General features: G+C 47.8%; 1 protein-coding gene across 9 annotated transcripts in view; it reads left to right on the top strand.

The window, feature by feature from the left end:
- Positions 1–424: 424 nt before the first annotated feature.
- znf536 (zinc finger protein 536) overlaps positions 425–27,609 on the top strand; it is a 783,894-nt gene continuing 756,709 nt past the window's right edge. For 4 of the 9 annotated variants that reach the window (XM_072518141.1, XM_072518137.1, XM_072518145.1 and 1 more), the window contains exons 1-2: positions 1,462–1,702; positions 24,957–25,073. In XM_072518141.1, coding sequence (XP_072374242.1) covers positions 25,040–25,073 — 34 coding nt within the window. In that variant the 5' untranslated portion in view covers positions 1,462–1,702; positions 24,957–25,039. Of the gene's footprint in view, positions 996–1,461; positions 1,703–3,753; positions 3,872–15,041; positions 15,109–24,956; positions 25,074–27,609 lie in introns of those variants that run through there. The other 5 variants (XM_072518138.1, XM_072518143.1, XM_072518142.1 and 2 more) reach the window with 4 other exon arrangements.

Raw genomic sequence — 27,609 nt, 5'->3', positions numbered from 1 at the left:
GATTTTAATTTACATGAGTCATTCAAAGATGGAACCAGGTTTACCTGTAAGAAGGCTGAATGACACGGTGCAATTCGACATCTTGAATGATCTGTCTGTTGACTTTAATCATGCGCATCAGACGAGCCTTTATTCATTGTCAAGCCTTCAAAATCATGCGTGTTTGTTCTTAGCATGTTACCAATGTCACACTCAAGCACACGCTTTACAAGATGCCCATTCGAGTATTTTGATACTTTTTTTTTATTACTAAACGTTTTCCCATAATTACAGCACAATCATTATATAATCCCACAACAAAGCCTCTATTGAGGCACCAGCTTTTTTTTCTCGTCAACTAAGGGACACAAGAATCCATAATTGCATTATTCAGCCTTTTGCTATTACACTCACAGCGCTATAGAAACAGAACCCGTCCAGACTGCGGGAAATCTGCCGTTTGTATCACTTCTTCCCCATGGCTCGCCTCGTAAGGCACCGACAGAAAGTAAAACCGGCAATTAACTGAGCTTTAAGTTTATCCCAGAAGTTTACTGGCAGAACAATCGAGATGGACCTTTGCAAATGAGCCAGGATTGTTACCGCACGCAGCCCACCATGACGTTTCTTTCCCCCCTCGAAGTTTAATTACCGTATGCTAATTTACCTGGTAGCTACGTGATTAATTAAGAAAATTATATTTTGATGTTCACTTGCAAGACTTATACATTTTTGAAATGTTGCTCCGCTGTACGCTCCGTGTATAATGTGAGTTTCCAGTGTGCTAAAGCTCTTGCCGAAGACACTTATGTTTGTACGCAACCGATTGGGAAAAGAACTGGCTTATTTACATTAAATACGCGACAAGGTTACAGTAGAGATCAACGTCATTTTATCGCTGATTACTTCTCCTAAGCGCCGGGGCTGTGACTGATGCCTGTGACCCACTGCCCATGAGGATTTAACCTCAGAATCTTGACGAGAAAATACTTTCGTAGTGTTTTTTAAAATAAAAGGTAAGACACTAGTTTGTGTTAAAAAAAAGAGGGGGGTCGATTTCTATCCAGCGAAAACGGTACAGCTGCCGCTGGCATAGAGGGAGTCAAAAGCAAGATGTGTTATGTCTGAATAACAAGTCTGACAATCAGAGTGGGTATAGGCAGAATGATAGGACCTAGATTTAAATAAGTGTGTTTACAGGGGCTCAAGGTCAACAGCAGCCTTGTTCTGTGTTAATATTTCCAGTCGCCACGTCGGGAAAACATGGTAGACTATAGAACATTCTTTGTATGTTATTATATCAAGGGCTGAGCTTTGGCTCATCAAAGCTAAATGCCGCAAGACCTATCTAGTTGCTGTGAATTATGCCAAGACGACAATGGAGTGCTTTTTAATGGTACAATGCATTTCACCTACCAGATAGGGGGAGTCAAAGCTAAAAGATGGGAATGCCTTGGGATGTTATGTGATCAGTATCAATGAGCGCGTTTCTCCCGAAAGGGGCACATTAAATAAAATCCTCTTTCTCGGGATGTGCGGGATCGAGTTCTCAGAGCAATCTTTAAAGGACAAACGTGACACGCCGAGCCACTATTTCCCCCTCAGTGCAAGAAAATGATCAAGTCAATCATGTGGACATGCTTCATTATTCATTGAACACAATCTTTTACAACGCTTCATTTACGTGCAGGAGTTTCTTCAACGCTTTGCTTTTAAAATTAAGGTAAGGAAGAAGGATGCGCCGGACCCTACTGAGATTTGGGGGGACCCGAGGCGCGATTTGCGGAGATTTAAAGTCAGTTTGTACTATTTTTTTTTGTTTCTTTGTATGCAGCGCAACGGGGCCTACTTTTCCACCGTGATTAAAAAATACAGTATAATTAAATATCCATGCCAGTGACGTTTGCATGCAGGGCTGTCAGGGGAAAAAGCAGAAAATAATAAAAGCAGCCGAGAAGCCATTGAATGGCGCTGTCGAACTTGCGTATGGAAATGATCCCGTTGTAATTTTAAACAACAAAAAAAAATGTTGCTGCCTTAATAGCACAGTGGGAATGAATTAATCCAGTTCGGAAACGTACAGCCGATTTAAATAGTGAACATTCCAGAGTTATTCACAATGCAAATGGCACTTAGCCAAACTTTTGGCCAATTTTTTTTTATCCACTTAACTTTGTTGAACCGCTCGCAATGAAATCCCTTCCGCCCCCCCGCCGCCCGCTTCCCGCTGCTTTGGCACACAGCGGTCCCGCAGCTCCAGCACCTGACTTTACACTCTGCCCCAAATCAGATCAAGGTTGCCCCAAGTGTGGGCCATGTGTCAAAACTTGAGACAGGCGAACTGCCTGCGCGACCTGCCATTTTGTGCTCGCATCCCACTCTCACTTGTGACTCGAAAGCCGCGCATCAGCCTCCGGAGCGACCTTCTGGCACTTGGGGGGATGTCTGAAACGTCCCTAATGGGATCGGATCGGAAGCATTTCACAAGAGAAGCACCAAATGTTTTATTGTGTTTGTGTGTGTCTGTGTGTGTGTGTGTGGGGGGGGGGGGGGGGTCATGCGAGGAAACACCTGTTCAGACTTAGAACAATTCTTTATACCGTGTGTGTATATGTGTTTGAGTGTGTGTGTATATGTGTGTCTGTGTGTATATATGTGTGTGTATGTATGTGCATGTATGTGTGTGTGAATGATTGTGTATATGTATGTGTGTGTATATGCGTGTGTGTGTATGTGTGTGTGTACATGTGTGTGTATGTGTGTGAGTATGTGTGTGTATATGTGTGTGAGTGTGTGTACATGTGTGAGTATGTGTGTGTGTATGTGTGTGAGTGTATGTGTGTGTGTGTACATGTGTGTGTGGGTGGGAGTGTGTGTGTGTGTGGGGGGGGGGGGGTGAAATATATCATCTCACTTGTGATATATGCTAATCCCTTGGTCAACACAATCCCGCTAGTGTTACACACCATTTTAAAAGTCAAATGAGTGAGCTTTGCAATGACCGGAGTGTCCTGGTCCAAAAGTACATTTAATGGCAATTACTTCTGGGAAAGATTTAAGCATGGGGCCGAATGAGGAGAAGGTGATGGACCAGGTTTCCGTATCCCCATCTGTTCGGGAACCCCAACGCGAGCAACACACAAACACTGGATCAATAACGGGAATAAATGCAGCAATTCCACACATCAGTGTGTTCATTAAGGAGTGCCAAGCTGCGCTCTGCACTCACGCTGCCAATCTCTCTGATATATCTGTCTTTAAATAAGTGCGACCCCCCCCCCCCCCCCCACACACACACACACACCCCAGTAGTTTGCGAGGCTGCGAGTTGGAAGTGGGGATGTAGCGGCACTCGCCGTATTGATGAACTGTTCTCGGTTAGGCTTTGAGTGTTGTGTGTGGGATAGTGGCTGGATAGTGGCGGGTGTATACGTGATTTGTCAGCTCGGTGGTTGCTACTTCTGTACAAATGCGCATGATAGAGTGCACGGAATTTCAACAGCGATCGCGCCCTGTGACTCCCCCCCCCCCCCCCCCCCCCGGGGCCCTTGGCAAAGTCCCAGTCGCCACCCTTTCAATACACACACACACAAACTGGTCGCAGGCAGAAAGGGAAAGGGCTTCCATTTCCCCGGGCTGATCGCCGCCGAGGGGTCGCCTGCAAATGCTTTTAATTAATTTCCAGAGACAAGGCTTGAAACGTAACGCTGACGTTATTGTAAACCCCCCCCCCCCTCCCCCCCCACACACACACACAGTGCAGTATTGTGTTGAAGAATAATGTACACCATCGTTTTAACATTCACCTCTTTAGCCTCTTGCATTACATCTTACCAAACTTGTCGTGCCCAAAGGCGAAGTCATACGGAGGGGGCCGTGCATGATTGTTAAGGTAAAAGCATCTTATGTACAAAACTTTCACCCCCCCCCCCGCCCTCCCATGAAGAATATAAGCACTGAAACCTCATTGGCATGTGTTCCAAAAGCCGCCAAGTGTTTGAGCAGAGCCTCCTACATTTTTTGCCCGGCGAGTGGTGTTGATGGGTTATTGAAGTCCAATCGCGGGATTTTCCACCAACCGCCCCCCCCCCCCCCCTTCCCCCTCTCTCTCTCTGTAGCCTGGGGGATTTTAGGTTTTCTGTCGACTTTCATAACTTCCCGCCTGCGTACAGGTGAGGCAGTGTGCTGGAATCTGAGAGAGAATCCTGAAAGAGAGGCGCTGGGTGAGGGGGGAGCTGGTGCCCTCGCCAGCCAGCTCACACTTTACCAGTGGAGCTCAGTGTTTACAGCCACCGTGTCACAATAGACTTCGGACTGCAGCCTATTTCTTTTAACGCTTCAGTTTAATGCTTCACGCCTTTAATTGTATAAATATATATTAAAAATCTCCCTTTAGCCACCACACCACTTTCTCGTGTTTGTAACGTGCCCATCATAAACAGGAGCATCGAGTTTTTATCTCGCGAGCTGAATGTTACTTTATGTAGCCAAAAAGACGATCACGCCGAGGAGTTTCAGACTCTTTCCTCCCCGGCGGTGGTGGGTAAGGTGGATTTGACGGCCTCTGCATCTTTTCTTCTTGTTGTTGCCCTCTTGTAAAAAGTTCGCCAGCGCCTGGCGGCTGGCTGCTCCGGACTGGGGGAGTGAAGTGCCCATTCATGTCCAACACATCAGCCGGCCGGTTAAGACCTCTTCAGTTGACAAGCGCTAATGCTCGGCTGGTTCACACATGATGTCATGGTGATCTTGGGAGTGCAAATGTCTCCTGATTCCACCATTAAACGCCTGGCTGATTTGCCTGATAATGATAGCATTGCACCGCCAGGCAGACTCAAAACCCCGTGAATTAGCATCTCCTGACCAGAGAGGGGAGCCTCATCGCTGGCAACAACCGCTCGTCCTCTCTCTCTCGCTCTTGCTCGATTTTAATCCTGGAAAGACTGTGCTGGTGGTGTGGTGTGTGTGTGTGTGGGGGGAGGGGGGTGGGTGGTTAAGACCCACTCAAGGAGGGGTGTACCGGTCAAGAAGGTTCCTTTGGAGATGGTGGCCCATCTCCTGCTGAAAGCAATGTAGATTTATTCCCTTTATGACCTTGGGGATCATCCTTTAGCCCAGGCGTACTCATTAAAGACGATAAGAAAGTTGTGGTGTAAAGTTACGGTGTTCTTGTCTCCCCCCCACCCCTCCCCAATATTGGCCATTTCATGCCGTGTCATATAATATATATCGTATAATATAAAAAGACTTTTTAACCTGATGTTGTAAGACTTCGTAATATAAAAAAGCATCACTATGGACAACAGTTTGTTGGGAGCGTTGATTAAAACAAAAAATATTTCGTACATGATCACAATTCATAACTGGGTGCCCGTGTGCTTATTACACTGCACTTAATGGCAATTTTAACATCAAATACTGCTTGGCGCGGTCTGTAATACTCGACGTGCCTCTGTTAACATCGTGCAAAAGATTATGTTAATTGCTCTATCGAGTGACTGGCTTGAAATCATTTTCTGTCAGAATAACTCTTAAACAAACCACCCCTTTCACGATTAACTGATACTTTGAATGCAACTAATACTTGATTGCACCTTTCCAACAAGCCACGACTTCATGCAAGGGGCCACTTGCGGTACTGTGAGTAAAACTAACCAGCCAGTAAGTATGACAAACTTTATGGGAGGCTCGTCTGTGTCAAAACAAAGTCCCAACTGGGGCTTCAGAGCAAAATGTAAACAGGTCGCCCGGGCCAATGGGAGCAATTAACTGTGAATTTCCTGAATCCCAGGGATGAAATTGCTGCATGGAGTTTTTACTTTGTGTCTGTATGCAGGGCTGGAGGCGAAAGATGAGATAGAGCGGCACATTATCAAGTGCTATTTATTGATGATGGTTATGGACAAGTCACATTGAATAGAATTCAATAACTTCAAAGTTATTGACATCCATCATTAGAACATTTTGAAAGTATGTCATCTTTGCAGCCACTCCCTGTTAAACAGTGTCTGAAATGATTATGGGTTCGGAAAGTGCACAATTCTTGTTTCAGACCTCGTCTTTTCTTCCCCGTATCATTGATTAGAGAGAAAAAAATCAATTTGTTCCACCCTCTCTTCAAAACAAACCATTGCAACGTATCCCATTCATCCTGTTACAGTTTCAAGTACTTTTGCACCATGTCCGGTTCGACAACCTGATGCTGACAGTCCCTGACCAGAATTGCTCACCGTGGCTCCAGGCTGTGTGTGCAATCGGTTCTTGCCGATTTACATTGACCCAGGGAATCACACCATCACACTTAACATATTCCACCACTGGATTAAACAGCTTCATATGCCATGTCACCTCATTTTGGATTGGTGAAATACTAACTGCAAACCAGAACCTCAAAACAGCCGGTCAGGCGATTAAAAAAAAATCCTTACATTAAAGAGGAAAATATACTTAAAAAAAAAAAATTTTTTAAATTAGGTTTTCTCAAAATATCAACAACAGAATGGAAAAGAAACCCAATAAAATTAAATACAGAACAAATTAAAACAACCCCCATGCCCCCCTCCCCCTATACATAAATAATAAATTAACACTGCGAGTTCAACACAAAGCAAACATACCAAATATATACACCCCCTCAGATCCCCCAGGGTAAATAAACAAAAATAAAAGTGACCCCCCCCCCCCGGAGTTGCTGCTACCATTGACCAATGTCTACCGCTCTGCCAGGAAGTCCAAGAACGGTTGCCAACGCCTAAAGAACCCTTGTACCGATCCCCTTAAGGCGAATTTCACCCTCTCCAATTTAATAAACCCCGCCATATCGTTGATCCAGGATTCCACGCTTGGGGCCTCGCATCCTTCCACTGAAGAAGAATCCTTCGCCCGGCTACCAGGGACACAAAGGCCACAATACCGGCCTCTTTCGCTTCCTGCACTCCCGGCTCCCCTGCAACCCCAAATATTGCGAGCCCCCAGCCTGGTTTGACCCTGGATCCTACCACCCTCGACACCGTCCTTGCTATGCCCTTCGAAAATTCCTCCAGCGCTGGGCACGCCCAGAACATATGAGTGTGATTTGCTGGGCTCCCTGAGCACCTAACACACCTGTCCTCCCCCCCCAAAGAACCGGCTCATCCTTGTCCTGGTCATGTGTGCCCTGTGCAGTACCTTAAACTGTATAAGGCTGTGCCTCGCGCACGATGAGGAAGAGTTCACCCTCCCCAGGGCATCTGCCAACGTCCCCTCTTCGATCTCCTCTCCCAACTCCTCCTCCCACTTACCTTTCAACTCCACCACCGAGGCCTCCTCCTCCTCCTGCATCACCTGGTAAGTCTCCGAGATCTTCCCCACTCCAACCCACCCCCCCCCCACCCCCGAGAGCACCGTATCCTGTACTGTGCGTGGCAGCAGCCGCGGGAATTGTACCACTTGCCGCCTGGCAAACGCCCTTACCTGTAAATATCTGAAGGCGTTCCCGGGGGGGAAACCCATACTTCTCCTCCAGTTCACCCAGGCTCGCAAACTTCCTGACCACAAACAGGTCCCCCAGCCTTCTTATCCCTGCCCTGTGCCACCCCAAAAACACTCCATCTATTCTCCCTGGGACAAACCGGTGGTTCCCCCGTATTTGGGTCCACACCGAGGCCCCAACTTCCCCCCTGTGCCGCCTCCACTGCCCCCAGATTTTAAGGGTAGCCGCCATCATCGGGCTCGTCGTATACCTCATTGGAGGGAACGGCAGCGGCGCCGTTGCCAACGCCTCCAGACTCGTACCGTCACAAGATGCCGTCTCCAGCCTTTTCCATGCAGCCCCCTCCATCACCCACTTACGCACCATCGCCGCATTGGCGGCCCAGTAGTACCCACAGAGGTTGGGCAGCGACAGCCCCCCCCCCATCCCTACTCCGCTCCAGTCCCTTGCACCCACACAAACCCCGTTATGCTTCTGTTGACCCACCCAAAGAAGGTCCTCGGGATAAAAATGGGGAGCCACTGGAACAGGAACAAAAACCTTGGGAGCATCGCCATCTTAACTGACTGCACCCAACCCGCCAGGGACAGCGGCAGCAGGTCTGACCTCATGAACTCCTCCTCCATTTTCTCCACTAGCCTCGTGAAATTAAGTCTATGCAGGGCCCCCCAGCTCCTGGCCACCTGAACCTCCAAGTACCTGAAGCTCCTTTCCGCCCTTTTTAGTGGGAGCTCGCCAGTCCCCCTCTCCTGGTCCCCTGGGTGAACCACGAACAACTCGCTCTTCCCCATGTTGAGCTTATTCCCTGAGAAATCCCCGAACTTCCTGAGGATCCTCATTACCTCCGGCATTCCCCACACCGGGTCTGCCACATATAGCAGCAAGTCGTCTGCATAGAGCGACACCCTATGCTCCTCCCTGCCCCGCACCAATCCCCTCCAGTTCCTCGACTCCCTCAGTGCCATCGCCAGTGCGAAGAGCAGGGGAGACAGGGGACACCCCGCCTCGTCCCTCGATGCAACCGAAAGTACTCAGACCTCCTCTTGTTCATGGCCACACTCGCCATCGGGACCTTGTACAACAACCTAACCCACCTTACAAACCCCTCCCCAAACCCAAACCTCTTCAGCACCTCCCACAAGTACCCCCACTATACCCTATCGAAGGCCTTCTCAGCGTCCATCGCCACCACTATCTCCGCATCCCCCTCCCTCGCCGGCATCATAATCATGTTCGGGAGCCTTCGCACATTCGCGTTCAACTGCCTCCCCTTCACGAATCCCGTCTGGTCTTCGTGGATCACCTGCGGCACACAATCCTCAATGCTCGTGGCTAAGACTTTCGCCAGCACCTTGGCATCTACATTTAACAGTGAAATCGGCCTGTAAGACCCACACTGCAGGGGATACTTGTCCCGCTTCAGGATCAAGGAGATCAGTGCCCGGGACATCATCGGGGGCAAAGCCCTCCCCTCCCTTGCCTCATTGAAGGTCCTAACTAGCAACGGGCACAACAGGTCCACATATTTCTTGTAGAATTCGACCGGGAAACCATCCGGCCCCGGTGCCTTCCCTGCCTGCATGCTCCCTATCCCTTGGCCAGTTCCTCCAGCCCAATCGGGCCCCCCAATCCCGCTACCAGTCCCTCCTCCACCTTCGGAAACTTCACTTGGTCCAGAAAACGGCCCATCCCTCCCTCCTCCCGTGGGGGCTCGGACCGATACAATTCCTCATAAAAGTCCCTGAAGATCCCATTGATGTCAATCCCACTCCGTACCATACTCCCTCCCCTGTCCTTAGCTCCCCCGATCTCCCTAGCTGCGTCCCACTTCTGAAGCTGATGCGCCAGCATCCGGCTTGCCTTTTCCCCATACTCATAAATCGCCCCCTGGGCCTTCCTCCACTGCACCTCTGCCTTCCTGGTGGTCAACAGGTCTAATTCGGCCTGGAGGCTACGCCTCTTCCTCAGCAGTCCTCCTCCGGCACCTCCGCATACCTCCTGTCTACCTTCACCATCTCCCCCACCAGCTTCTCCCTCTCCATCTGCTCTCTCCTCTCCTTGTGGGCCCTAATGGAAATCAGCTCTCCCCTAACCACCGCCTTCAGCGTCTCCCATACCATCCCCACTCGGACCTCCCCATTATCATTGGCCTCCAGGTATCTCTCTATGCTTCCTCGGACCCGCTCACTCACCTCCTCGTCCGCCAGTAATCCCACCTCCAAGCGCCACAGCGGGCGCTGGTCCCTCTCGTCCCCCAGCTCTAGGTCTACCCAATGTGGGGCATGACCCGAAATGGCTATCGCCAAGTACTCAGTATCCTCTACTCTCGCTATCAGCGCCATACTCATAATAAAGAAGTCGATCCGAGAGTAAGCCTTATGGACATGCAAGAAGAATGAAAATTCCCAAACCCCCAGCCTTGCAAATCTCCAAGGGTCCACCCCTCCCATCTGGTCCATAAACCCCCTCAGCACCTTAGCCGCCGCCGGCCTCCTACCCGTCCTAGACCTGGAGCGATCCAGTGCCGGATCCAACACCGTGTTAAAGTCCCCCCCCCCTTTTATCAGGCCCCCCACTTCCAAGTCCGGGATCCGACCCAACATGCGCCGCATAAAACCCGCATCGTCCCAGTTCGGGGCGTACACGTTGACCAGCACCACCCTCTCCCCTTGCAGCTTACCACTTACCATTACGTACCTGCTGCCATTGTCTGTCACAATGCTCGACGCCTCGAATGACACCCTCTTTCCCACCAAGATCGCCACCCCCCGATTTTTGGCATCCAACCCTGAGTGAAACATCTGACCTACCCACCCCTTCCTCAATCTTACCTGGTCTGCCACCTTCAGGTGTGTCTCCTGGAGCATGACCACATCCGCTTTCATCCCCTTCAGGTGCGCGAACACCCGGGCCCGCTTGATCGGCCCGTTCAGTCCCCTTACATTCCAGGTTATCAGCCGGATCGGGGGGCCACCTGCCCCCCTCCCCTGCTGACTAGCCATAACCCCACCTTGGCCAACTACGCGCCCGCACCCCACAACCGGCCCGTCCCCCACGGCAGAAGACCCCCATCCCAACCCCCTCTACTCGCTCCAGCTCCTCCGTGACCATAGCAGCAGCAATCCGGTTCCCCTCTACCCACCCCCCCACCCCACCCCCCTCCCCCAGCTAGGATCCCTCCTAGCTGCTTTACTCCCCACATTGCACTCCCGCAAGTCAGCTGACTCCTGCTGACTCCGGCCACTCCCGCCTCTCCTTCGACTCCTCCCATTGTGGGACATATCCTCCTCCTCCATTACCCATCCACAGGCTCTCCGCCTCCCCCTTCCAGCCCAAGCGCGGGAAACAACCCTTGCTTCCCGTCCCAGCCCCGCCCCCTCCAGCCTTCAGCGCGGGAAAAAGCCCGCGCTTTCCACCTGCCCGGCCCTGCCACCCCTGTCGCCATTCCTTTTACAGGCCCAGTCCCCTCACCCCCGACTCGGGCCTCATCCTCCCCCGCTGGGCCCCATCCCCCCTACCGGCCATCCACCCCTACTCCATTTACTTACCCCCCTCCAAGAGCCCTCCCGCCAAATCCAACCAAAACAGTGCCCAATCCACCCTAACCACCTTCATCGAACCAAACAGAAATAAGGGCAAAGAACCCCCCTCAAAGTATAACACCCCAACAACAATCCCCAACCACCCATCCTGACCCTCAGTTTGTGTCCAGTTTCTTGGCCTGAACAAAGGCCCACTTCCCCTCCGGAGACTCGAAGTAATGGTGCCGGTCCTTGTAGGTGACCCACAGTCGCGCCGGCTGCAGCATGCCAAACTTCACCCCCTTTCTGTGCTGCACCGCCTTCGCCCGATTGTACCCGGCCCCCTTCATCGCCACCTCCGCTCCCCAGTCCTGATATATTTGAACCTCCGCATTCTCCCACCTGCTGCTCCTCTCCTTCTTGGTTCTTGGCCCACCTGAGTACGCACTCCCAATCAGCAAACCGATGAAACCACACCAGCACCGCCCGCGGTGGCTTGTTAGCTTTGGGCCTCCTCGCCAGCACTCTATGGGCCCCTTCCAGCTCCAGGGGCCCCTGGAAGGACCCCACTCCCATCAGCGAGTTTAGCATGGTTACCACATAGGCTGTCACGTCCGACCCTCCAGCCCCTCCGGGAGGCCCAGAATCCGCAAATTCTTCCGCCTCGACCGATTCTCCATCTCCCTCGAACCGTTCCTGCCATTTCTTGTGGAGCTCCTCGTGCGCCTCCACCTTTACCGCAAGGCTTAAGACCTCGTCCTTGTTGTCGGAGACGTTTTGTCGGACCTCACGGATCGCCACGGCCGTCTGGGTCTCCAGCAGCTTGTCTATAGAAGCCTTCATCGGCTCCAGCAGGTCCGCTTTAATCTCCCTGAAGCAGCGCTGGATAACCTCCTGCTGCTCCTGTGCCCACTGCATCCACGCTGCTTGGTCCCCGCCCGCCGCCATTTTGCTCTTCTTCCCTCACACCACCTTTGGGTTCACCACCACTTTTTTAGTCACCCCGCTCCTGGTCCAAGCCATACACTTTCGGAGAACTATTGCAATCTCCTTCCCACACCGGGAAACGTCGAAAAAGTTCCGTTGGGGGCCCTGAAAAGAGCCCAAAAGTCCGTTTTTAGCGGGAGCTGCCGAATGTGCGACTTAGCTCCGCATAGCCGCAACCGGAAGTCCGAGGAAAATATACTTGACGCACAATCGTCAGCCGATCAAGTGTTACCATCATCCTTTCCTTTTCCAGCTAACAGGCTGCAGGGACGAAAGAGACACAAGCCCTAAGTACTGAAATGACACAGATGAAGAGTTCATGTCACTTTCAGAATCATATGAATAGTTGAGTTGTACCCTTTTGAGAGGGAGATTTGCACGAAACATGCAAATCTGAGTCTTACCTGCCCAACTCAGAATTTCAGCATTAAAGTGCAGGCAAAACTCTGACGTGGTCATCGGTTTCTTTTTGAAGTACAATAGGAGGCAATCATTTGCACTCAGATCTATCACGCCGTGATGTTATAACGATTTGGAGGATTTTCTTGGTGCCTTCCACGTGTTGCAGTCAGCTAATTTTTACAAACACCGACAAAATGACATTTATGCGATTTTAACAATACCCTGTTTCACGTAACCAGTGTATTCAGCAAAGTGAATTGATGTTATAAAGTACACAGGAACCACTTTGAAGCTGGCCACTCGCCATCTAAATATGTAAAATGGTGGATCAAAGTCTCCTGATTAACAATTTCTCAGATGCAATATCCTAAAGATCTGAGTAGAAAGCATACATTTCACCATTTGTGACAGCCTAACAATTATTATTTGAGATATTGATTGATTTGCTCTGCAATAACAACGCAGCACTTACTGCATCTGCACATAACTTACTGGTCTATTGTGACCACTTGGCCTTCTCACTTCTATTCACACTCAGGCTTTTCCCAGATGGTGAATTGACTGTTGGTTTGGCAATCAAGTACAGTATCGATAGGAGAGAGGACACACAGTACTGATTTCAACTCGGAATGCACATCACTTTACTGACAGCCATTACAATTGCAAAACTTGTGAAAATTCCTATGGTCATCTATTCCTTCTTTCACACACAGTTCAGCAATTTGTAACAAGAATTTAATTCCTAACTATTATGTCCTTTGGAAAATTGCCTAACAACTCAATCTGTTACCTTATATGGATTTTCATAATAATACTCCATATCGTGTTCCTTCAATGTGGAGATGAACTTCACAATGAGTTAAGCATGTTGCCTTATCTCAACATTTTGCCAGAAAAGCAATCTTTTGAGTGTTTCCTAGACTATTTCATGCTTTACATTATACAATCTAGATCTTCAACATTACCACCATGTGATTGATTTTTGCTGTGAACATTACTGTATGTGTGGCATAACTGGAAATAACTTATGAGGCCAAGGCAATTGCGCAAATTCCATCAATTCTGTGGTTGGCAACAATGAGTGCCAGCAGTAATTGTAGCAACTCAAATAATAATTGCCGCTGAGCATTCTGTGGTGATAGTTGTACAAACAAAGCATGCTTTCTTTACAATAAAAAGAACAACAACTTATATTTATATAGTGCCTTTAAGGTAAGAAAATATCCCAAGGAGCTTCACAGGAACTTGAAAAAGCAAAACTAGACACCGAGCCACATAAGGTGATATTGTGGAAAGTGGGTGTATGTTTGATACATGGCTACCGTTCTGCAATCATTCAATATCTTCATGCTGACTGTTACCATGGACTATCACACCACTGCTTGATAGTGTTCTGATTGGAGGCTGGGCATGGGATGACGCAATGGATTATATAATGATCACTGGCCTTTTCATGGATATAATTTACAGTGCAGAAGGAGGGCATTCTGCCCATCACTGGCCCTTGGCAAGAGCATCCTATTTAAGCCCATGCCTCCATCTTATCCCCATAACCCAATAACCCCCACCTAACCTTTGGGAAACTAAGACAATATAGCATGGCAAATCCACCTAACCTGTTTATCTTTGGACTGCGGGAGGAAACCGGAGCACCCAGAGGAAACCCACACAGCCAAGGAGAGAAAGTGCAAACTCCACACAGACAGTTACCCGAGGCTGGAATTAAACACGGGTTCCTGGAGCTGTGAGCCAGCAGTGCTAACCACTGTGCCACTGTGCCGTTTTTGGACTTGATTTGGGACCTAACTTAAGCTGATTACATGAAAGTCTTTCCTGTCTTGTCAGATACCTATGTAAAATGGGTTTGAGAAACTGCCATCCATTTCCAAGTGGACACTGGGCCACAGCACCAAACTGTCCATGGCTTGGGTCAGGTAGAGTGCTGGTCAAGTATGAGGTCCTGCTCCTCTGACAAGAATGATATACATTATTGAGCAAAATAAATTTGAACATTCCGACCTGGGGGTATTTGAAACTTCAAATAGAAGTTGCTCTGACAAAAGTCACAAAGAAAGAGCTCATAAAAATATGATTGTAACAGAGTAAAATACCATTGTTAAAAGTAATTTTATATTTTTAAGAATATACATGAAATTAAAACCCCAAAACAATCAAATAAATATAACATTTAGCAACTTCCTAGAGTCTCTTTTTAAAATAAAGATAGAGATCTATGAAACACAGGACTTTACCAATTGTGATGGATGGGATCACCCCCAGTTCAGCAATAAATGCAACATTCAACAACTTCCTGTACAGATACGTTATGCATTCACTTTCTGTATGTAAGTTTAACCTTTTATTGTTCCATCTACATTTAAAATCTGCAATTGCTTTGTGCATAATGATTGCCCTTGGCTTTAATACTAACACTGATACTGATATATTATCATTGAAACATTTAGCTGGAAGTCCAGACCTGATTGTCAATTGAACCTTTTTCCCATATGGAATGTACTTTATAGGTTCTTGGGTAGATTTTGGAAGTTGGGAGGGAGAAAACATTACTGCAGAGAATTTTCCAACTCTACGAGCTAGCCTTTTAAGGAAGCTGATAGTGGTCAATGTTAGGAGAAAACATGCAAAAGTTCCCAATCTTGACTGCCAACTCTTTCATCTGAAACAGCAATGCATGGGTGTTGGAAGGGGACGAGGAGATAAAATACTGGATGACAGTAAAAAGGAGATAAAGTGAGTCCTAATTTTAATTTTCTTCAGGGACCAAACCTCTTCCTTGATCCATGGTTATTCAGCTTCTCAAATAATTTTATCTGATTACTATCCCTTTTACTACTCAATCTATTCATTCAAGTACAACATATTTAATTCTGTCCTTTATTACCCTTCTTCTTGAACTCAGCCTTCCATTATTTGTGAGAATGTTTTCCTCAGCCAGTTTGCTGTCTTCTACTTGATGTCTATGTTATGTGGACAGGTAAAATGTTTCCTACCCGCTTTGAACAGGAGCAGGGTGCTTATACGTAGGCCACTGTTGAGGGGAGGTTTTGGATTCTTTACTAATCCTTTGTAAGACAAAATAGACTGGATAAAGAACCAGCTGTGACCTCTGTGTGAGATCTATTTGGTACAGTAGAAATGGAGTAAAACCTGAACTTTATAACTTTCAAATATTGAAATAAAGGAAAATAATGTCTCCATTGCAGAATGAGCCTCTTCCTACAAGAGTTTTACCCATACTGCCTTGCACTGGTGAAGCCATACTTTTATCAGATAACTTGATCAAGAACATATGCAAGTCATTGTGGCTTTTGCTGCATTTGATAAAACCACCAGGTGTTCTCAGAGGTTAGCAATGACAAATTGACTTTGTTACTACTGACTGTCTGATGCTTTCCAGCAGAAGTTGGTGACACAAATAAAGTGCAAAGCCAAGACAAGATCAGTTGGAACCTCATTGTTATTCCCATGCTACTCAGAATATGTTAAACTTTTCTGTGGGGAATTTTCATCTCTACTTCAGAGAATAAGCATGGACAAGTTCAACAATAACTTGCATTTGTATAGCATCATTAACATAGGAAAAGGTCCGAGGATACTTCAGAGGAGTGTGGTCAGATAGGAACTGACACCAAACCAAAGATGGAGGTATTGAGATGGGTGGTTAAAAGCTCACCTAAAAAGGTTGGTTTTGAAGAGGGTCTTAAAGGAAGAGAGAGAGATGATTCGTGAGACCATCTGGAGTATCATGTACAGTATTGATTTCCTTATTTAACAACAGATGTAAATGCATTAGAAGCAGCTCAGGAAAGGTTTACTAGACTAATACTAGGAATGGGCGGAGAAAAGGTTGGAGAGGTGAAATTTGGATCCACTAAAGTTTAGAAGAGTAGGCAACTTGATCAAAACCTTTAAGTTCCTGAGGGGTCTTGACAGGATGGATGTAAAGAGAATGTTTCTTCTTTTTGGAGAATCTAGAATCTAGTCACTGTTTAAAAAGAATGGGTCACTAACTGAAGACAGAGATGAGGAGAAATGTTTTCTCTCTGAGGATTTTGAGTACCGGGAACTCTCTTCCGCAAAAGCAGAGTCTTTGAACATTTTAAAGGCAAAATTAGATAGATTCTTGATTAACAAGGGGGTGAAAAGTTATTGGGGTAGGCAGGAATGCTGGGGTCGAGGTTACAATCAGATCAACCATGACCTTATTAAATGGTGGAGCAGGCTTGAGGGGCTGTGTGGCCTACTCCTGCTCCTGATTCATATGTTCGTATGATGCACCAGAGAGGTTTAGGGAGGGAATTTTAGAGCTTAGGACTCACACAGCCAATGGGACAACAACTGTGATAGAGTGAATGCAGTGACTGAAACATAAGGGATCAGACTTGGAGCATTACAGAGATATCGGTAGGCTGGAGAGCAGAGGAAAGTGTATAGAGAAGGACACAGCCTCGGAGGGATTTGAATATGACTGGGTAGGGTGCTCTTTCAAAGAGCCGATGCAGACTCGATGGGCCGAATGGCCTCCTTCTGCACTGTAAATTCTATGATTCTATGAGCATTTTAAAATCAGAACATTTGTAAATCAGAAGCTAACATAAGTCTGCGAGCACAGGGGTAAGTGACAACCGGAACTTGGTGTGCCTCAGGATTTATGCAGCAGAGCTTTGGATAAAATCCAGTTGGAAGGTGGAAAATAGGAGGCCAGCCCAGAGAACATTGGAGTGGTTGAGTTTCAGGGTAACAATAGCATGGTTTTGCATATCTTGCAGACAGGGCTGGAGAAGGCAATGGTATGAATGATAGCGGTTTTTGTGTTGGTAGGGATAAGAGGTTGGAAGCACACATCAGAGTCAAATAGAATATTGCAGTTGTGAGCTCTCTATTTCAGCCTAGGATAGTGTCCAGTAAAGGGGGTGGAATTGAGATTAAATGCCCTTAACGATGAAGGAAAATGGCTTCTCATTGATAATGGTGGCTCTGGTACTTACAGAAGCTTCCCTCTTAGCGCTGCTCCCCTCATGCGTCTATCGCTGAGGTCACCATTAAAAATCGAATAAGGCTGAGTTACACACTGCATAAAAATTAATCTCACTCCATGTCTGGGTGCTGTAAGATTGTGCTGAATAAAAGGAATGATGGGTGATTATATTCAATAATGCAAAGTTGTGCTGCTCTTGGATCATTTTGTGACAAATATTTCGTAAAACCCAGGCACCAATGTCAAAGAATTTGTGCTGTGCTGAGGTTAAGTTAACAAAAAACGTTTCTGGCTACGCCCCTGAAGTTGAGGTTCCATTCTGTGCCCCTCAGAATGTTCCAACAGCCCCTCCCCCTGATCTGTGCCCCTCAGACTGTTCCATCAGCCCCTCCCCCTCTGATCTGTGTCCCTCAGACTGTTCCATCAGCTCCTCCCCCTCTGATCTGTGCCCCTCAGAATGTTCCAACAGCCCCTCCCCCTGATCTGTGCCCCTCAGACTGTTCCATCAGCCTCTCCCCCTCTGATCTGTGCCCCTCAGACTGTTCCATCAGCCCCTCCCCCTCTGATCTGTGCCCCTCAGACTGTTTCATCAGCCCGTCCCCCTCTGATCTGTGCCTCTCAGACTGTTCCATCAGCCCTCCCCTCTGATCTGTGTCCCTCAGACTGTTCCATCAGCTCCTCCCCCTTTGATCTTTGTCCCTCAGACTGTTCCATCAGCCCCTCCCCCTGATCCGTGCCCCTCAGACTGTTCCATCAACCCCTCCCCCTCTGATCTGTGTACTTCAGACAGTTCCTACAGCCCCTCCCCCTGATCTGTGTCCCTCAGACAGTTCCATCAGCTCCTCCCCCTCCGATCTGTGCTCCTCAGACTGTTCCATCAGCCCCTCCCCCTCTGATCTGTGTCCCTCAGACTGTTCCATCAGCTCCTCCCCCTCTGATCTGTGTCCCTCAGACAGTTCCATCAACCCCTCCCCCTCTGATCTGTGTCCCTCAGACTGTTCCTTCAGCTCCTACCCTCTGACCTGTGTCCCTCAGACTGTTCCATCAGCTCTGACCCCTCTGATCTGTGTCCCTCAGACTGTTCCATTAGCCCCTCCCCCTCTAATTTGTGCCCCTCAGACAGTTCCATCAGCTCCTCCCCCTCTGATTTTTGTCCCTCAGACTGTTCCATCAGCTCCTCCCCCTCTGATCTTTGTCCCTTAGACTGTTCCATCAGCTCCTCCCCCTCTGATCTTTGTCCCTTAGACTGTTCCATCAGCTCCTCCCCCTCTGATCTGTGCCCCTCAGACTGTTCCATTAGCCCCGCCCCCTCTAATTGGTGCCCCTCAGACAGTTCCATCAGCTCCTCCCCCTCTGATTTTTGTCCCTCAGACTGTTCCATCAGCACCTCCCCCTCTGGTCTGTGCCTCTCAGACTGTTCCATCAGTCTCTCCCCCGCTGATCTGTATCCCTCAGACTGTTCCATCAGCCCCTCCCCCTCCGATCTGTGCCCCTCAGACTGTTCGATCAACCCCTCCCCCTCTGATCTGTGTCCCTCAGACTGTTCCATCAGCCCCTCCCCCTCTGATCTGTGTCCCTCAGACTGTTCCATCAGCCCCTCCCCCTCAGATCTGTGTCCCTCAGGCTGTTCCATCAGCCCCTCCCCCTCTGATCTGTGCTCCTCAGACTGTTCCATTAGCCCCTCCCCCTCTGATCTGTGTCCCTCAGACTGTTCCATTTGCCCCTCCCCCTCGGATCTGTGTCCCTCAGACTGTTCCATCAGCTTCTCCCCCTCTGATCTGTGTCCCTCAGACTGTTCCATCAGCCCCTCCCCCTCTGATCTGTGTCCCTCAGACTGTTCCATCAGCCCCTCCCCCTCTGATCTGTGCCCCTCAGACTGTTCCATCAGCTTCTCCCCCTCTGATCTTTGTCCCTCAGACTGTTCCATCAGCCCCTCCCCGTCTGATCTGTGTCCCTCAGACTGTTCCATCAGCCCCTCCCCCTCTAATCTGTGCCCCTCAGGCTGCTCCATCAGTCCCTCTCCCTCTGATCTGTGTCCCTCAGACTGTTCCATCAGCCCCTCCCCCTTTGATCTGTGTCCCTCGGACTGTTCCATCAGCCCCTCCCCCTCTGATCTGTGCTCCTCAGACTGTTCCATCAGCCCCTTCCCGTCTGAATTGTGCCCCTCAGACTGTTCCATTATCTCCTACCCTCTGATTTGTGCCCCTCAGACTGTTCCATCAGCCCCTCCCCCTCTGGTCTGTGCCTCTCAGACTGTTCCATCAGTCTCTCCCCCGCTGATCTGTATCCCTCAGACTGTTCCATCAGCCCCTCCCCCTCCGATCTGTGCCCCTCAGACTGTTCGATCAACCCCTCCCCCTCTGATCTGTGTCCCTCAGACTGTTCCATCTGCCCCTCCCCCTCTGATCTGTGTCCCTCAGACTGTTCCATCAGTCCCTCTCCCTCTGATCTGTGTCCCTCAGACTGTTCCATCAGCTCCTCCCCCTCTGATCTGTGCCCCTCAGACTGTTCCATCTGCCCCTCCCCCTCTGATCTGTGCCCCTCAGACTGTTCCATCAGCACCTCCCCCTCTGATCTGTGTCCCTCAGACTGTTCCATCAGCTCCTCCCCCTCTGATCTGTGCTCCTCAGACTGTTCCATCAGTCCCTCTCCCTCTGATCTGTGTCCCTCAGACTGTTCCATCAGCTCCTCCCCCTCTGATCTGTGTCCCTCAGACTGTTCCATCAGCCCCTCCCCCTCTGATCTGTGTCCCTCAGACTGTTCCATCAGCTCCTCCCCCTCTGATCTGTGCTCCTCAGACTGTTCCATCAGTCCCTCTCCCTCTGATCTGTGTCCCTCAGACTGTCCCATCAGCTCCTCCCCCTCTGATCTGTGTCCCTCAGACTGTTCCATCAGCTCCTCCCCCTCTGATTTGTGCCCCTCAGACTGTTACATCAGCCCCTCCCCCTCTGATCTGTGTCCCTCAGACTGTTCCATCAGTCCCTCCCCCTCTGATCTGTGCTCCTCAGACTGTTCCATCAGCCCCTCCCCCTCTGATTTGTGTCCCTCAGACTGTTCCATCAGCCCCTCCCCCTCTGATTTGTGTCCCTCAGACTGTTCCATCAGCACCTACCCTATGATGTGTGTTTGGGCCTCTGTTGTTTGTAGTGTACATAAACGATTTGGAAGAAAATATAGCTGGTCTGGTTAGTAAGTTCACGGATGACACCAAGGTTGGTGGAGTGGCAGATAGTGTTGGGGATTGTCAGAGGATACAGCAGGACATGGATACGTTCGAGACTTGGGCAGAGAAATGACAATTGGAATTTTAACCGGACAAATGTGAGGTAATGCATTTTAGTAGGTCTAACATAGTGGGGAAATATACTGTAAATGGCAATACTTTTAGGTATATGGAAAGTCAGAGCGATTTGGGCATGCATGTCCACAGATCTTTGAAGGTGGCAACACTAGTGGATAAGGTTGTCAAGAAAGCATACGGAATGCTTGCCTTCAATGAATGGGACATTGTGTATAAAAACTGGCAAGTCATGCTACATTTTGAGATGTGGAGCTTGTTCAAGGAGCTAATATTGCATGTCCTTGATATGTATGTCCCTGTCAGGCAGGGAGGAAATGGTCGAGTGAGAGAACCATGGTTTACAAAAGAGATTGAATGTCTTGTCAAGAGGAAGAAGGGGGCTTATGTAAGGATGAGAAAACAAGGTTCAGTTAGGGCACTTGAGGGATACAAGATAGCTAGGAAGGTGCTCAAGAAAGGGCTTAGGAGAGCTAGGAGGGAGCATGAGAAGTCCTTGGCAGGTAGGGTCAAGGAAAACCCCAAGGCTTTTTACACTTATGTGAGGAATAAAAGAATGACCAAGGTGAAGTTAGGGCCGGTCAAGGACAGTAGTGGGAACGTGTGCATGGAGTCTGAAGATATAGGAGAGGCCCTAAATGAATACTTTTCTTCAGTGTTCACAAAGGAGAGGGGCCATGTTGTTGAGGAGGATAGTGTGACACAGGCTGGTAGGCTGGAGGAGTTGGATATTCGGAAGGAAGATGTGTTAGAAATTTTGAGAAGCCTGAGGATAGATAAGTCCCCTGTGCCTGATGGGATATATCCTAGGATTCTTTGTGAGGCGAGGGATGAGATTGCAGAGCCTTTGGCTTTGATCTTTATGTCCTCACTGCCTACAGGAATAGTGCCAGAAGACTGGAGAGAGGCGAATATTGTCCCCTTGTTCAAGAAAGGGAATAGGTATAACCCTGGGAATTATAGGCCAGTTAGTTTCACTTCGGTCATAGGTAAATTATTGGAAAGGGTCCTGAGGGATATGATTTATGGCCGTTTGGAAAGATACCCCTTAATCCAGGATAGTCAGCACGGATTTGTGAGGGGTAAGTCTTGCCTCACAAGTTTGATTGTATTCTTTGAGGAGGTAACTATGTACATAGATGAAGGTAGAGCAGTTGATGTCGTATACATGGATTTTAGTAAGGCGTTTGATAAGGTGCCCCATGGTCCGCTCATACAGAAAGTGAGGAGGCATGGCATAGAGGGATATTTGGCCGATCGGATCAGTAACTGGCTATCACATAGAAGACAGAGGGTGGTGGTAGATGGTAAATTTTCATCCTGGAGCCCAGTCACCAACGGTGTACCTCAGGGATCAGTGCTGGGTCCTCTGCTATTTGTGATTTTTATCAATGACTTTGATGATGGAGTTGAAGGTTGGGTTAGTACATTTGCTGATGACACATTTGCTGATGAAGTAGTGGATAATGTGGAGGGCTGTTGTAGGCTGCAAAGAGACATTGATAGGATGCAGAGCTGGGCTGTAAAGTGGCAGATGGAGTTTAACCCTGATAAGTGTGAGGTGATTCATTTTGGTAGGACAAATTTGAGTACGGATTAAAGGGTTAATGGCAGGGTTCTGAGGAATGTGGAGGAGCAGAGAGATCTCGGAGTTCATGTCTATAGATCTCTGAAAGTTGCCACCCAAGTGGATAGAGCCATGAAGAAAGCCTATAGTGTGTTAGCATTTATTGACAGGGGGATTGAGTTTAAGAGCCGTGAGGTTATGCTGCAACTGTACAAGACCTTGGTTAGACCATATTTGGAGTATTGTGTGCAGTTCTGGTCACCTCATTATAGGAAGGATGTGGAAGTATTGGAAAGGGTGCAAAGGAGATTTACCAGGATGCTGCCTGGATTGGAGGGTAGGTCTTATGGGGAAAGGTTGAGGGAGCTAGGGCTTTTCTCATTGGAGCGAAGGAGGATGAGAGGTGACTTAATTGAGGTGTATAAGATGATGAGAGGGATAGATAGAGTGGACGTTCAGCAACTTTTTCCTCGGGTGGATGTAGCTGTTACAAGGGGGCATAACTATAATGTTCATGGTGGAAGATATAGGAGGGATGTCAGAGGTAAGTTCTTTACTCAGAGAGTGGTTGGGGCATGGAACGCACTCCCAGCTATGGTAGTGGAACTTTCAAGTGGTTATTGGATAGGCACATGGAGTGCACTGGAATGATTGGGAGTCGGTTGATTCGATCTTAGTTTCAGACTAGTTCGGCAAGCATCATGGGCCGAAGGGCCTGTACTGTGCTGTACAGTTCTATGTTCTATTTGTATAGAACCTTGATAAGGCCGCAATTGGAATATTGCACACAATTCTGGTCGTCACACTACCAGAAGGATGTGAAGGCTTTGGAGAGGGTGCAGAAGAGGTTTACCAGGATGTTGCCTGGTCTGGAGGGTGTTAGCTATGTGGAGACGTTGAATAGACCCAGACGTTTTTCATTAGAAAGGCCTGTTAGAGGTCTACAAGATTATGAGGGGCATGGATAGTTTGGATGGGCAGGCACTCTTTCCCAGAGTGGAGGGGTCAGTCACCAGGGGGCATAGGTTTAAGGTCCGTGGGGCAAAGTATAGAGGAAATGTGCGAGGCAGGTTTTTACACAAAGGGTGGTGAGTGCCTGGAACGCGTTGTCAGGGGATGTTGTGGAAGAAGATGCATTAACGGCATTCAAAAGGCATCTTGACAAATACATGGATAGGATGGGTATAGAGGGATACGGCACAAGGAAGCGCTGATGGTTTTGGCATCATGACCGGTACAGGCTTGGAGGGCCGAAGGACCTGTTTCTGTGCTGTATTGTTCTTTGTTCTTATGTGTCCTTCAGACTGTTCCATCAGCCCCTCCCATCTGATCTGCGGCCCTCAGAATGTTTCATCATTCCCACACTCTGATCTGTGCCCCTCACATTCCGATCTCCTTCTACCAGCCTGTGGATGACAGAAACAAAATGACTAGCCTTCCACATCCCCTTAACACAGCCTTCTTTCGCCTGTTGGGCATCTGATGACCCATGATCCTTGGTTATCACTTGCTTAATCCAAAAGGTGTGTGCATACCATTCAGCATCTTGCAAATAAATGTGAACAGCCTTCGTACCTACCTAAATAAATAGGCCTCCTGCTCCATTGATGCAGTTTTGCTGCCTTCCCGCCAGCTGTTTAATTTGGCTGTCCAGTTGTGCCATCGTGATTCCTCTTTATCCACTCCCACCTGATTCTATGCCCCTTTCCGCCATGAAACACCTGTTGGTGGTTTTACTCAATTCTACTCTACCCATTGTGACATAAAAATGTTAATTTGGCAACAAGTGCAACTAGAATTGCAAGCACTCTGCTGAAAAAAATGGATGCAAATTTAGGCACCAGTTGATTATCTTGGCCACCCAAGTATTATTCATTTTGCAGAACTTCAGCTTTGAATTGTTGTAAAATATGAATATGTGTGTTTTTGGAATAAATGAAATTCAGTTAAAAATAGATGGTGAGCTTTGAAACAAAACCTTTTTCATGTAAAGAAAGAGCTTGCTTTTACATTTGTACCTCATTACATCCTCAAAGCATCCAAACACACTTCACACCCAGCTAATTACTTCTGAAGTGCACCACCTGTTGTTTTGCGGATGACTGTGGTAATCGACTTGTGCACAGTAAGATCCCACAAACTGCAATTGAGATGGCAGATCAGTTAATCTATTTTTGATTGAGGGATGGATGCCTGCCATGAAACCAGAAGATTTCCTTGCCCTTCTTCACTGAGTTCAAGTACTTGTACAGCCAGCTATACGGGCAGAAGGCAGCACCTCCAACAATACCATACTGCTCTCTCTCAGTACTGCATTGAAGCATCAACTCAATTATGTGCTGAAGACTTAGACTGGGCTTGAACCTACAAGCTTTCATTGAGAGAGAATAGTGCCAGCAGCATATGATTTTCAATGTAAACTGATGACATTTGAGTTTTATTTTGCCACCTGCCAGTTACGCTGCAATTATATGTGATACTATGATAACTGATATATTTATAAATTAAATAATTAACTCAATAAAATCTATGCATTATCATTGGTGAAATTGTTACTGATTCAGTTTTGCCCAATATTGTTTCTGGCCAGTGAACTGAACTATTGAATAAACAATAGCAACATCGTGGGCCGAAGAGCCTGTACTGCGCTGTATTGTTCTATGTTCTATGTTCTAATAGCGATTATTTTGATATATTTTTCTCCCCATTTTCTGCCATTTTTTCTTCCATTGCAGGTTACTTGCTATGACAGACCATCATCGAGCTGTGGGAAGTTCTGGGATTTGAAGCTTGACATGATCACTGTCAGAACTGTTCTATGATTGGCTGGCAAGACACACAGTTGAACAACGGTAAGGTGGCTGATGCCATTTTTAGCATTCACGCAATTATTGTAAAATCTTCAATAGAATAGATGTGGTCATATGGAATACTTGTGTATGTGAACAAAATTTTGTGCACCGGAGGTGCAGGCATTGATGGGGATGGGCGTGATGTTTAATATTGAATAACATGTCCCTTAGTCTTATTAACTGTGAGATTGAGCTTTGTCCTCACTTTTGTCATCCTTACGATCAGCGCCACTCCCCTTTCCCACCCTAATGATCTATCTTGCTGATGCCTTGAGGGGGGAAAAAATTATATGTTAATATGCATTTTGGGTGGAATGCTTTATGAAATCTCAAATTGGGTTTCAAGAGGGAAACAAGGTCCTCTTTTTCTCACGTATACTAATCCTGGTGTGCGACCCTCATTTGAAGTCTGATTGTCATCTGCAATTTCAAGAAAAGCAATTACGTCGTTGAAGAGGCTGCATAACTCTGGTCATTATTCAGGGGTCAGTGACCCTGGATTTAAACACAAGTGACACCACTGCCAAATATGCTGAATTTTCAGTATTGAGCAGTTGAAGAGTTTTTACCATAAAACATACAATGTAAGCACAGCTTACAGCAGGACTTAAACCCATGAGCACATTCGTGAAATAAATGTCTAGACTTCTATATTGCCAGGCCACTTTGCTATTCCAGTTCAGTTTATTGGAAATGAGCTTGAAATTGGGTGGGTTTGCCAAGTTTCATCAAACTACATGAGTGTGAGAAAACTGATGCCTTGCTGAGTATTGAGTCTTGTTTGTGCTGCATGTCACTTTTGACACATGCACTGGAAAAATATATCACATTAAGTGACGCATAATTGGATTTAGCAAATATTTCAACGTATTGCCAAAATGGCTTAGTCTAAAGCTTTTGACAGTATCTGCTTTTAAAACAACATTGTGTAGTTGCTTATACTTAAATGGGTGGAACTTGAAGCTTTACCTTAAAGTTAACAGCTGGAAAGATGCTTAGCACTTGTTTCTCCAGCACAATAGGTGCTGCTATGCTTCCCTAATGTGGAAGGAATTCCATTCCCTTGTTGTCCAGGTGATGTGCCACCAAACGCAGCAAATTCTGCAGGCCAATGTCCAGCACCCTGGAAGCATTCATGATACCTTCATTCTGCAGCAGTCTGTTGTACCAGTTGTATTTAAGCGACTACACCAAACTAGACGGTGGCAAAGAGGAAGGCGATATAACTGATGAAATGATCCATGACTAAGGGTGCACCAGCCATGCACATGTGAGCAGTATGCATATAGCAAAAGCCATGCTGTCAAACAAAATGTGACCAAACATACCACTGGGGGATTTAAGAAGCACTTTGAATATCTGGATCACTCTGGAGGAAGCCTGCAGTACTCAGCAGAGCACATGCCAAGATTTGGCATGGTTTGCTGCATGCTCTACAACCTTGCCATCATAAAGAGTGCAGTGGTTAGCACTGCTGCCTCACAGCTCCAGCGACCCAGGTTTGATTCCGACCTTGGGTTCCTGTCTGTGTAGAGTTTGTACATTTGCTCCGTGTCTGTGTGGGTTTCCTCCAAGTGCCCTGGTTTCCTCCCACAGTCCAAAGATGTGTAGGTGGATTGGCCATGCCAAATTGCCCCTTAGTCACAAAAAGGTTAGGTGGGGTTACGGGATAGGGTGGGGCGTGAGCCTAGGTAGGATGCTTTTTCGGAGGGCTGGTGCAGACCTGATGGGCCGAATGGCCTCCTTCTGCGCTGTAGGGATTCTAGGATTCAGATGAAGCAGCCCTTGCCACCAGCTGTATGGAAACCAGCTGAAGAGGAGGAAAGGAAGGAGGACGCGGCCCAGATAGCACCTGCTGGCTGAGCTATCTGCGATCGACCCATTCGACTGTTGTACCAGTGAACACAAGCTCAATTTCCCATACATCAGCAGTGCCTCATCTTACCTCCCCTTTGTTGCTGGCTCACAGTGGCCTCCTGGCTACTGCTGAAATAAAAGGCACCACAACATAAACTTCAAACCGATTTATAAATCAAACACTGCCTGATTACATACAACAGTCAACTAATCCTCTTTGTGCATCCCATACACCAGTCTTCCATGTACCATTGCCTGTCCTGGAGCTCCAATGCCGCATCACCCAGTGGCTGCCACATGGCTGCTGGAATTATGCCAACTTTCACAAAGGGAGATTGCCGATGACCTGACAGGACGATCTTGAGCAGATGTGACCTCAGATATAACATCAGAAAATTAGATAAACTCAGCAGGTCTGGCAGCATATGTGGAGACAGGAACAGAGTTAAAATTTCGAGTCGACGTGAGCCTTCTACAGAACTGAAGAGGGATAGAAATGTGATGGGATATATAATTGATCTCAGATAGCCTGGCTTCAGATTGCACCACTTCGGCATAGGTGTTGTAGTCTGGACTGACTGGCTGAAAGGCAACAGCAAGGGTACTCAACAAATGACAGTGATGGAAGGATGAGTGCTGTCATTCTGAAAGAGAACAACAGGGTCACAGTCTACAATGC

This window comes from Scyliorhinus torazame, chromosome 10, assembly GCF_047496885.1.
Source record: "Scyliorhinus torazame isolate Kashiwa2021f chromosome 10, sScyTor2.1, whole genome shotgun sequence".
NCBI lineage: Eukaryota > Metazoa > Chordata > Chondrichthyes > Carcharhiniformes > Scyliorhinidae > Scyliorhinus > Scyliorhinus torazame.
The sequence above is the reverse complement of the archived record's forward strand: the minus strand, read 5'-3'. Positions and strand labels throughout refer to the sequence as shown.